This window comes from Jaculus jaculus, chromosome X (genome assembly GCF_020740685.1).
Source record: "Jaculus jaculus isolate mJacJac1 chromosome X, mJacJac1.mat.Y.cur, whole genome shotgun sequence".
Taxonomy (NCBI): Eukaryota; Metazoa; Chordata; class Mammalia; order Rodentia; family Dipodidae; genus Jaculus; species Jaculus jaculus.
This window is the reverse complement of record NC_059125.1, coordinates 49543189-49556104: the sequence shown is the minus strand read 5'-3', so window position 1 is coordinate 49556104 and position 12916 is coordinate 49543189. Positions and strand designations below refer to the sequence as shown.

Genomic DNA, 12916 nt, shown 5'->3' with positions numbered 1-12916 from the left:
GCTCGGTTCCCCAGGTCCCACGTTAGCCAGATGCACAAGGGGGCGCACGCGTCTGAAGTTCGTTTGCAGAGGCTGGAAGCCCTGGCGCGTCCATTCTCTCTCTCTTCCTCTATCTGTCTTTCTCTCTGTGTCTGTCACTCTCAAATAAATAAATTAAAAATTAAAAAGAAAATATTTAAAAATAAATAAATAAAAATTTAAAGAGGAAAAAAAGACTAGAAATGACCAATGCAGGTAAGGATGTAGAGAAAAGAGAACACTCATAAACTGTTGGTAAGGATGTAAATTAACACTACCATTATGGAAAACAGCATGGTGGTTCCAAAAAATAAAAATAGAACTACTTGGGGCTAGAGAGATAGCTCAGTGGCTAAAGTGCTAGCCTGCAAAAGCTAATGACCCAAGTTCAGTTCCACAATACCCATGGAAAATCAAATGCACAAAGTGGCACATGCATCTGAAATTCGTTTGCAGCAGCTAGAGGTCCTGGCGCACCCATTTTTTCTCTCTCTCTCTTTCTCTCTCTCTCCTGCATGGTGCATGTCTTTAATCCCAGCCCTTGGCAGGCCAAGGTAGGATTGCTGTGAGAGTTTGAAGCCAGCCTGAGACTACATAGTGTCAGGTCAGCTTGGGCTAGAGTGAGACCCTACCTCAAAAAAAAAAAAAAATTGGAACTACTACATGGCCCAAAATTCCACTGATTATATATTCAAAGGAAATGTAATGAGCACAGCAAAAGATAACATCACTTCAGTGTTTACTATAGCACTATCTCCAACAGTCCAAATATGTCTATCAACAGATGAGTGGATAAAATTCATATATATTAAAATGCTCCCCAGTTATAAAAAGGTACAAACTCCTGTCATTTAAAGTAGCACTAATAAACCTTGAAATCATAAGTGAAGTAAGCCAAGGACAGAAAAAAAAAAGTACCACATGATGTTACTGATATGCAGAATCAAGAAAATCTGAGCTCATAGAAACTGCAGAATAGTTGTTAACAGAGGTTGTGGAGCATAGGGTAGAAAAGGCTATAAGGAAAGAATGGGAAATAAGTACAAAGTAACAGATTGAAGGAATAAGGTGGTGTTCTACTACACAAAAGGTGAACAGAGTTAACAATATTGCATCCTACAGTTAAGCTAAAATGTTTTAGGTTTTCCCATAAATGAATACATTTCAGATGACAGGCAACCTAACTCTCCTAAATTGATAATACACAATACATCAATACCAATACCAAAGCATCACACTGTATCACATAAAAACACAACTATTACCTGTCAAAAAATGAACTGGGGGCTGAAGGGATGGCTAAGGCATTTGCCTGCAAAACTAAAGGACCCAGTTTCGATTCCCCAGGACTCACGTTAGCTAGATGCACAAGGGGCCACATGTGTCTGGAGTTCGTTTGCAGTGGCTGGAGGCCCTGGTGTGCCCATTCTCTGTCTGTCTGTCCCTCTCTCTCTCTGACTCTCTCAAATACATAAATAAAACTTTAAAAAATATTTTATTTTCATTTATTTATTTGACAGAGAAAGAGGGGCAGGGGAGAGAGAGAGAATGGGTGTGCCAGGGTCTCCAGCCACTGCAAATGAACTCCAGATGCGTGTGCATCTGGCTAACGTGGGATCTGGGGAATTGAAGCAGGGCCCTTTGGCTCTGCAGGCAAATGCCTTGACTGCTAAGCCATCCCTCCAGCCCATAAATAAAACTTTTAAAAAAATTGATTGGGGGTTGTAGATTCAGCTCAGTGGAAAAAATGCTTGCCTAGCAAATGCAAAGGCATGGGTTTGATCCTTAGCACTGGAAAAAAAAAATTGGACATATTAAAATTTAAAGTGTTCGCTTTTCTGTTATTTAAACCAAAAGGCAAACCTATGAGAAAAAACATTATATATATATTTTTTTCCAAAAGAATTATATCTAGATGTATAAAAAGGCTTATAATTCAATAATGGTACAACCCACTTTAAAAATGCATAGCTAAAGCTGGGCATGGTGGTGCACGCCTTTAATCCCAGCACTCAGGAGGCACAGGTAGGAGGATCGCCTTGAGTTTGAGGCCACTCTGAGACTACATAGTGAATTCCAGGTCAGCCTGGACTACAGTGAGACCCTACTTCAAAAAAAAAATGCATAGCTAGCCAAGTTTGGTAGAATATAACTGTAGTCCCAACTATTCAGGAGGCTGAGGAGGAAGGGTCACTTAAGCATTGAGTTTGAGGTCAACCTAGGCATTATACCATGATTTGACACCTGATTGCAATATACACAGGCAAAATATTTGTTATCAACTAAGATGTTATGTATGTGATGCATGAAGAGTTACTCAACAGCATTCCTTGAGAAGTAGACATTAAAACCATAATGAGCTAACAGTACACTCCTACTAAAGTGCAAAAGAATACTTGTATACCCTTTGGGCAAAGATACAAGGTGACTGGAATAGTTGTATACAGCTTGTGGGAAAATTAACATGTACTTTTGGAAATCTCTGAAGTAGTTTATATCTACCACATGTTCAAGCCACTCATTCCTATGTATGTATCCAGATAAAAACTGTATCCAGGGCTGAGGAAATGGCTTAGTGGTTAAGGCATTTGCTTGCAAAGTCTGAGGACCCTGGTTCAATTCCCCAGGACCCACATAAGTCAGATGCACAAGGGAGCACATGAGTCTGGAGTTCATTTGCAGTGGCTAGAGGCCCTGGCATACCCATTCTCTCTATCTCTTCCTCTCTCTCTCCCTCCCAAATAAATAAATAAAATATTTGAAAAAAAACTGTATCCACACACAGATTTGTATGCAAATGTTCTTTAATAGTTTTATTTGTAGTAGGCAAAGATCAATACATAAATGGATAAACAAATTTTGGTAAAGTAATATAAAGGGATGACTATTGACACACGTAGCAATAGAAATAAATTTCAAAACTACAATGAATGAAAAAAGTCAAACAAGAGTGCCTATAGTATAATTTTATTTATATAAAATTGAACAAAAGGCAAACTAATTTATAGTGATGGAAAAAAATCAGTGCTTGCTTGTGGATGAGGAAAGGGTATGGAGAAGGTCTGAATGACAGTGATATAAGGAAAATTTGGGGGACTGATGGATATGTTCATTATTTTTATTGTAGTGATGGTTGAAAAAGTACAACCTTATGTCAAGACTCATAAAATTGCTTAAAACACAATACTTTAAACAAATTTCATTTGCCATATGATAATTATACCACAACAAATGTATAAAACAGATTTGGATGGGCTGGAGAGATGGCTTAGCGGTTAGGCGCTTGCCAGTGAAGCCTAAGAACCCCGGTTCAAGGCTCGGTTCCCCAGGACCCACGTTAGCCAGATGCACAAGAGGGTGCATGCATCTGGAGTTCGTTTGCAGTGGCTGAAGGCCCTGACACACCCATTCTCTCTCTCTCTATCTGCCTCTTTCTCTCTCTGTCTGTTGCTCTCAAATAAATAAATAAAAATTAAAAAAAAAACAGATTTGGAGTAAAATATTTGAAGTATTGAAATTGGAAAGTAAACTGGGACTGGAGAGATGGTTCTGTAGCTAAGGGGCTTGCCTGCAAAGCCAAATGACCCAGGTTTGATTCCCCGGGACCCACCTGAAGCCACACACACAAGGTGATGCCTGCATCTACAGCTCATTTGCAGCGGCTGGAAGCCCTGACATGCCTCTCTCTCTCTCTCTCTCTCTCTCTCTCTCTCTCTCTCTCTCAAATAAATAAAATACAATAAAAATTTGTTGCTGGGCATGGTGGCACACACTTTTATTCCCCAGCATTTGGAAGGCAAAGATAGAAGGATTGCCATGAGTTCAAGGCCACCTGAGACTCCAAAGTGAATTACAGGTTAGTCTGGGCTAGAGAGAGACCCTACCTCGAAAATAAAAAAAAAGTAAAGTAAACTGGATATGGTGCTGTGACTAGCCACAGAAACATGAGATCTGGAGGCAGATACATTTTAACTGTCCTTCAAAGAAGGCGTCCTTTTCCTTTGGGCATAAACAAAAGATTTTTTAATGTTTTTTTCTTAGTACATGGAGTTCAAGCAGGCTGGAAGTAAACAGAACAGCTCTGATGGGGGGGAAGGGGGTGCAAATCTGTTGCTTGCTCCACTGTGAAGCCCAAAGCTGATGGAGGGCTCTGGGGAGAAAAAAGTTGATTTGCAAGAACCTGGGGGAGGGAGTCCTACATTACTCTCTTCTCAAAGTCTGGATGGTATGGGCTCTGCTTTCTCCATAGCCACTGTAGTTGGCAACCGATAAGACTGAAGCAGTTAGCAAGTTCCCATTTCTGTTGAGCATCTGTGACATTGGATACCAGTCAAATACAGAGAATCTTCTTCCTTCTTTTCTATAATTTGGGCATATTTTTAATCTTTAAGCCATCTGCCTTTTTTTTTTTTTTTTGTGGTCTCACAGGAGGGTCTCACTCCAGCCAAGGCTGACCTGGAATTCATTATGCAGTCTCAGGCTGGCCTTGAACTCATGGCAATTCTTCTACCTGTGCCACTCAAGTGCTGGGATTAAGGGTGTGCACTACCACGCCCAGCCCATCTGTCTTTCTTGAACCGTGACCTCAGCCGTGTATGCCAGTATCTCTCTTGAATTGAGCATGCTCAGAAACGTAACCTCTTGTGCCTTCTTCATATGAATATTTAGGCCTCACAAATAAACTCCTCACCCATTCAGGGAGAGGTGTGTCATTCTTGGAAGCTTTGCTTTCCTACCTGCAGGCAATACAAATCTTATTTTTTGCTATTTTGTGTGCTGGTTTTTATTTACTTTTGGCTTTTCACTCACCTAAAGTGAGCCCATTGTGTCCTGTTACATCATAAAATTAAATTGATGACATTCCAGTTTTATGGGAGATTTTTTCTTATTTTTAGAAAATGGATGTTCAATTATATGGGGACATAATGTTATAAAGTCTATACCTGACCATTAGTATTTCAGGGCAAAAAAATCCAGGTACATTGTTAAATCTAAATGAAAGTTATATAGATGTGTATTGTACTATTCTTTCAGCAGTTCATTATAGTTGAAAATGTACATAGTAAAAATGCCATTTTATTTCCCATTTTCTTCTTTGGATAATGAGAGACATTATCATCATTACCCTGGAATGTAACCAGATCAATTCAAGGAATATATTTTAAGATGGAGCCATTCTCTATCTTTCCTATCTGGAAATGTACACACATCTGAATGATTTGGTTGTTAATGTACAACTATGAAGAAACATGAGAGGTTTCTAAAGTGTTTTCTCCTAACAGAAGACTACATTCAATCATAGAAAAAACAAATAATTCCATGAAATGAATCTAGGGCATACAAAATAATAGACAAGTATGTCTAACATGCATAATTAATGTGCCTAAAGAAGAAAAAAGATAGATCATAAAAATGTTAAATAAGGGCTGGAGAGATGGCTTAGCGGTTAAGCGCTTGCCTGTGAAGCCTAAGGACCCCGGTTCGAGGCTCGGTTCCCCAGGTCCCACGTTAGCCAGATGCACAAGGGGGCGCACGCGTCTGGAGTTCGTTTGCAGAGGCTGGAAGCCCTGGCACGCCCATTCTCTCTCTCTCCCTCTATCTGTCTTTCTCTCTGTGTCTGTCGCTCTCAAATAAATTAAAAAAAAAAGAGTTCCATTAAAAATGTTAAATAAAATAAAATTCCCTGATGTAAATACTTGGAATGCCTCACCAGTCCATTCACCCAGGTAAAATACAAAAGATCAGGATCAAGGCATGTACTTCCATAGATCCTTAACTTTGACAATAGAAGAAGAATGTGGCAGAAAAGCACATTATGTACAATGAAAAAAGACAAATTTTACCTAAGACAAATAGCATCACTCAATTTTAGAACATCTACTACATTCCTAGAAAAGCATGATCACTATATTATGGAAGAGTATTTAAAAATATTAGTTAGCTCATGTTATATTTGTAGAAGTAGCTGGGGGAAGTAAATAAAGGTAAGAAAGGGGAGCTGGAAGATTAATCAGCGGCATGGGTGGACATCCATCTCCTAAAATAGAGCTGTGAGAGGTTGCTACTAAAGTCTATGAGAAGTCGTTTCCTTTGAGAGCCTGCAGCCAAGCATAGTGAGCCTGTGGCCACTGTTTATCAGCAGTGCCAGGAGATGGGGGAAGGGGCTGACTATAGGGTAGGAGAGTGAGAGAAAAGTGAACCTGTTGGATACCTGTGAATCTGATCTTCACTGTATCTTAACTCAAAGACTTTTAGAGGGAAGGTTACATCCTCCCTTTGACTTCCCAAATCTCATGTAATTTGGACTTTTGACCAACTTTCGTTTCTTAGTTTAACCCACACCACAACAGAACAATGTAGCCTCATGACCTAATATTTTTGTATTCAGAAAAGATGCCTTATGAAGTAATGTTACATGCATACTAAAGTTCCTTCAGTTTTTTTTTTTTTTTTGCTTTCCTTAAGTTCACTTTCAAAACAGCACTAACTGCAGTTAACAATGGCCTACATTGTCACCAAATGAAGAAATCAGTTTTCTATCCTCATAAAAATTGAACTCCAGTGTGGACATGTTCTCCTTAGAAACACTCCTTTGAGCCCATTTCTTGCCTTTTCTTTCTCATTATTCTTTACAGATGGATTCTTTTTGATCTAATCCTCAAATATTGGTAGCACAAGTTTTTGCCTAGGCTTGCCTTTTCTTTTCTTAAAAAAAAATTACTTATATATTTCAGAGAGAGAGGGAATGAATGGGCATATCAGGGCCTCTTGCTACTGAACACAAAATCCAGACACATGCACCACTTTGTGCATCTGCCTTTACATAGGTACTGAGGAATCAAAGCCAGGCCAATCGGATTTGCAAGAAAGTGCCTTTAACAGCTGAGCCATCTCTCCAGCTTCTAGACTTGTTTTTCCTATTACTCCATACAGTTTTTTTACATAATCGGGTGAGATTTAAATGCCAGCATTGAGTTCTAAAATCCTACCTCACCTTTGTGTCCCCAGCAGAGAGCTATAGGGAGACTTAAGCAGGCTCACTAAATAGAATAAATCTAATATTGAGTAAGAAAGTGTCAGCTGGGCCTGGTTGCACAGGCCTGTAATCTCAGCTACTTGGGAGTCTGAGCCAGGAGGATCATGAATTAAAGGCCTGGGCTACAGAATGAATGCAAGACAGCTTAGGTAACTTATATCCTGCCTCAAAATAAAAAAAAAATAAAAGAGGGCTGGGATTACAGCCTAGTGCTAGAACACTTGCTTATAATTGTGAGACCCTGGGTTTCATCCTAGTATGAGAAAAGGAAGTTTTATCAGTGCATCGTCCCAAGTGTTTTATACAGATAAATGCATTGCTTACCAGTAATGGAACTGTGTGTTCCCAAAAAGGTACATGGAAAGTCTAGCCCTAAGTCCCTCAGAATGTGACATTTTAAGGAAACTCTATGTAGGTAATAAAGTTAAAATGAAGTCATTATGTTGGGGACTACTAACACCATACAACTGGTGACCTTACAAAAAAGAAAATTCAGAGACAGAAAGGACACAATGTGAAAAAGAGAGGGAGAGGGAGAGAGACAGAGACAGAGACTAGCCATGGCACTGGAGTGATGTATCTATAAGTTAATGCCTAAGGTGACCAGAAGAGAGGCTTGATGATGCCTTGATTTTGACTTCTAATAAAATAATAAATTCTAGTGAAACAATTTTTTTTGTTGCTTTCGGCCACCAAATTTATCGTACTTTATTAAAGAAGTCCCAGGGAATAAATATAGTTTAGTGTGGATCCTTCATAGCTGAAAAAAAGTTCAGGACAGAGAGATTAACGAGCCTGCCCAAGGTGACAGCTAGTAATTGATAGAGCCAACTGAAACTCTGTCCGCTGGTTCATGTGCCTATGCAAACTTTTTTGCATGTGTGTGTACCATGTATCTGTTCATGTGTGCAAGCATGTGCTATGGTGCATATGTGGAGGTCAGAGGACAAGCTCAAGGGTCAGTCTTCACCTTTCACTTTGTTTTGGGGTCAGGGTTTCTCCTGTTTGCTGCTGTATATGAAAGGCTTACTAGCCCATTAGCTTCACGATTCGGTCTTCGCTTCCCTTCTTGCTGTACATATGCCAGGATTAGACATTTTCCCTACATGTCCAGCTTTATGTTGGTTCTGCAGGGCCATGCTTGAGTCGTCAGGCTTGCATATTAAGTGCTTTATCCGCTGATTCACCCCCAAGTCCACAAACTATATCTTTTTGTTTGCGGAGGAGAATTTTTTTTGTATTGTTTTTGAGGTAGGGTCTTGCCCTAGCCCAGACTGACCTGAAACTCACTCTGTAGTCTCAGGGTGGCCTCAAACTCACAGCAATCCTCCTACCTCTGCCTCCTGAGTGCTGGGATTAAAGTCATACACTACCATACCCAGCTCACAAACTATATCTTCATATATAAATATATTTTTGGTGCCAGTGATGGAATCTAGGGCCTCACACATGCTAGACAAGTGTTCTATCCGTCCACTACATTCCCAGGTCAATCGGTGTGTGTGTGTGTACACACATGTATGGGTGCACTTACACATGGAGGCCAGAGGTGGACACTGAGTGTCTTCCTCAACTGCTCTCCAACTTATTTTTGAGACAGGGTCTCTCACTGAATCTGAAGCTCACCAATTCAGCTAGACTAGCTAGCCAGTGAGCACCCTAGGGAGTTCCTTTCTCTGCCTCCCAAGCTCTGGGTTACAAGTGCATGCTGCTATGCTTGACTTTTACATGGGTTCTGAGGATGTGAACTCAGGTCCTCAGGCTTGTGTAGCAAGCACTTTACTGACTAAGTCATTTCCCTAGCCTCATTTTTTTTTTTTTTGAGGTAGGGTCTTGCTTTAGCCCAAGCTGACCTGGAATTCCCTATGTAGTCTCAGGCTGGCCTCAAACTCACAGTGATCCTCCTACCACTGTCTCTCATGTGCTGGGATTAAAGGCTTGCACCACTACACCTGGCTTAGCCTCGTTATTTTTAACACCACTGCTTTGAGTGATGGAAAAAAGATTGAAAATAAGAATAAGCAATTTTAAAATGCAAATAAGTAAAAAATTATTGCGTTTATTTTCCATGCACTATCAGGTGATAATTCGAAAGAGATACTGTAAACAAAGCAAGATGTAGAGGTCATCTGTGCTGTTATCTCACTTTTGAAAAACAGAAAAAGCAAACACAGTAATCATCTGACTGCAAGCACGGTGACCCGTGCATATATAAAAGAGATCATAGTAGCTGACTAGTATTGATTACCTGTTGTGGAAGAATAGTGGAGGAGAAAACTCAGTAGTGGATGTATTAGCTTTTTTGAATATGTTACTAAAAACTTAGTGCCTTAAAATAAACATCTTGCAATGGGTGAGTTTTCCTAGTCTGGGCCAGTGTATTACTATCCTATTACTATGCAACAAGAGCCTAAAATTTAGCAGCTTAAAACAACATTTACTATCTTACAGTTTTCATGGATCAGGAATTCAGGTATGGCTCAGAGGGTGCCTCTGGCTGAAAGGAGGCTTAAGCAGGCTCAGTAAGTTGGACAATCAAGCTATCTGGCTCTGGTCTATTTTGAAGGCCACACTGGGGGGTGGATATACTCCAAAACTATCTCATGTGGCCCTTTCCATAGGGCTGTGTAATGAGTTCACAGCTGGCTTCCTCTAGGGTGAGCCATCGGAAAGCTTAAGGGAGCACCAGAAAAAGGTCTCCATCATCTTGGAAGTGACATCCTGTAATCTCTGCTTCATTCTGTTCACTAGAACCAAGTCACCAAGACCAACTCAAAATCAAGGGGAGGTGATTATATAAGAGCATGAATATCAGGAGGGAATGACCATTCAGGGTCATCTCAGAGGCTGCTAGCCAGCTGCCTTAACAAGGTTTGGATGGCCAGGAAGGCTTCATTCACATGTCTGGCAACTGAAAACCCCGTTGGTCTAGGGTGCCTCAATAGGCATGGGCCATGATTTCATCACTGTTCTAACTGGTCTCTCATCTTCTTTCTCAGTTCTCACCGTGGATTCTTTTGTGTCAGCAGGACAGTCTAAGTTTCTTCACAGTGAAGTATCAGAACTCCAAAGAGCAGCAAGAAAGGGTAAACCCCCAAGGCAGGCTTTTATATTTCTCAAGCCTCTTTTTATATCTCCTTTGGCCAGAGTAAGTCACACAGTCAAGGATCAGAAAAAGAGAAACTATTTTTTACAAGTAAAGTTTCAAAGTAACATTGCAAAGGGCATGCATAAAGAGAGGAATCTGAAAACAAAGTAAAAATAAAAAAGAAGAATCCGTGGCTATTTTCTTCTGATCACAGTGAAAGAAGATAAGAATACTATTTCATGAACACCACTACAAATTATAAGATTATTTTATGTGTGTGTGTATGAAACCAAATGACTTTTAATTTGTGGATATACCTGATTAAAAAATATTCAGTAACAAACATATGTGACAGATATAATTACTCTAAATTTGAAAAAGAACTTTGATTATTCATCTTACTATGGAGTATGTTTTGCCACAAATACCCTATAGAACTGAAAGGCTTACACATCAAATCCATGATTATGTCTTACCTTTATGTTTATTGTTACTTTATCTTGCTTACTAAAACACCGTAAATGTTAATGAAATTTACATAAATTTTTACTTTCATTCCTATAAAGTATTTGGTTACCATTTACCTTGGAATACTTTCTATAGGGAGTTTTCCTACTAATGCACCAAACAAACAGAATTTCCCAGTATGAATTCTACTATATTTGTAAGTCTGTGCACATATGGAAATTTCCTCTCCTTCATTTCATTCGTATAGGGTCTCTTCAGAGTAACTTTTCTTATCTCAATGAGATAGCTTGATGAGTGTTTTCTCTTACACAGTGCATTCACATAGGATGTCTTGGATGAATTTTATAATTTATATTGACTTCTGAGATAACGCTCACTCAGTGGGGATCTTTTCAGGAATGAACACTGCGATGCATACTGAGAACTGACTTCTGGGTAAAACCCTTTCCACAGTCAGTGCATTTATAGGGTTTATCTCCAGTGTGAATTGTCTGGTGCTTATTGAAATTTGACCTGTCAGTGAAGGCCTTCCCACACTCTGCACATATGTAAGGTTTCTCTCCTGTGTGAATTCGCTGATGTACCTTGAGATGTGGTTTCTTGGAGAATGATTTCTCACAGTGAGGACATTTATAAGGCTTCTCTGTAGTGTGAATTTTCTGATGTGTAATTAACTCTGTCTTCTGCATGAAAGCTCTGCCACAGTCACCACAAACATACGGCTTCTCTCCAGTATGAATGGTCTGGTGTTTATTGAAATTTGACCTGTCAGTAAAGGCCTTCCCACATTCAGCACATATATAAGACTTCTCTCCAGTATGAGATTTCAGGTGAGTATTGAGATTTGACCTATTGGTGAAAGCTTTCCCACATTCATTGCATATATAGGGTTTCTCTCCCGTGTGAACTCGTTTATGCATCTGAAGTTGGGACTTAGAAGGGAAAGATTTCCCACAGTCACTGCATTCATAAGGCTTCTCTCCAGTGTGAATTCTTTGATGTGCAATCAAGTGTGCCTTCTGTATGAAGGCCTGTCCACATTCAGCACATACATAGGATCTCTCTCCTGTGTGAATTCTCTGATGCATCCTGAGAGTTGACTTTTGGGTAAAGGCTTTCCCACACTCACTACATTTGTGATGCCTCTCTCCAGTATGGATTTTCTGGTGAATATTGAGGGCTGAGTTCAGGGAGAAACCTTTCCCACACTCACTGCATTCATAGAGTTTCTCTCCAGTATGAACTGTCTGATGCCTGAGTAGAGATGACATCTGGAAAAATGACTTTGCACATTCGCTGCATTTGTAGGGTTTTTCTCTGGTGTGAGTTTTCTCATGCACCATTAATTCAGAATTTTGGATAAAAGCCTTCCCACATTTAGCACATATGTATAGTTTTTCATCCCTGTGAACTCTCAGATATATACCGAGGAGTGGCTTTTGTGTAAAAACATTCCCACATTTGTTAAGTTCATGAGGTTTTTTCCCACTGTGAATTCTAGGAGGAGTGAAGAGGTGTGACTTTTGAGTAAAGATCTTCTCAAACTCAGTATTCAGTGTTTTTGCCTTTTCCTCAACTGCACATTTCACATTTTGACTATATGTATGCTTGATGTTGAGGACTTTTCTACACTGATTATGTTCACAGAACTTTGATCCCATGTGTGTATTTTCATAGCTAGTATAAGAAGTACTCTGGGTGAAAACTTCACCACCGTCTGTTATACGATCACAATTATTTGTTGCATTGTTTTTATTATGAATATGTAAGTCTAAATTGTGTTTAAAATGCTTTCCAAATGAGTCATGCTTATGGGGCCTTTTCTGTGAAGGACTAGCCTTTGGTCTTGGGTGTACACATTTCCCGATCTCTGTATATTCATACTCCCATTCTGAATTCAGTAGTTGGTCATTGATGAAAGCAGCATGACTTAAAGGGCTGTTCTGTTTTTCCTGACACCTTTTTATCTGTTCAGCATCTTGCCACAGTCCTTCTAAGATGGAATATAATGAATTGTCTCTCATTTCACTATGAAACATAGCTTTTCCAGAAATTCTTTTTTGTGAGTTCTTGAGTCCCAATTTTCCATCTAAAGAGGAAAAATAACACAAAGAGTAGATTGTGGAAGATTAAAAAGTACACATGAGCTAATCCAAATAAAAATCAGTAAATCTAACAATGATAACATAAAATATATATATAGCACTTATGAACCAACCACTTAGTAATATTTATACTATTACAGGTACTGTTCTAAGAAATAGCTACACATGAACTCATTTGATTCTTTCAAACATTCTACAAGA

The 12916-nt window shown here is 39.4% G+C and overlaps 1 protein-coding gene across 4 annotated transcripts in view; it reads right to left on the bottom strand.

Moving 5' to 3' along the window:
* Nucleotides 1-9097: 9097 nt before the first annotated feature.
* Znf81 (zinc finger protein 81) overlaps nt 9098-12916 on the bottom strand; it is an 81207-nt gene continuing 77388 nt past the window's right edge. For all 4 annotated transcript variants that reach the window (XM_045140801.1, XM_045140798.1, XM_045140800.1 and 1 more), the window contains exon 5: nt 9098-12699. In XM_045140801.1, coding sequence (XP_044996736.1) covers nt 11003-12699 — 1697 coding nt within the window. In that variant the 3' untranslated portion in view covers nt 9098-11002. The remainder of the gene's footprint in view (nt 12700-12916) is intronic.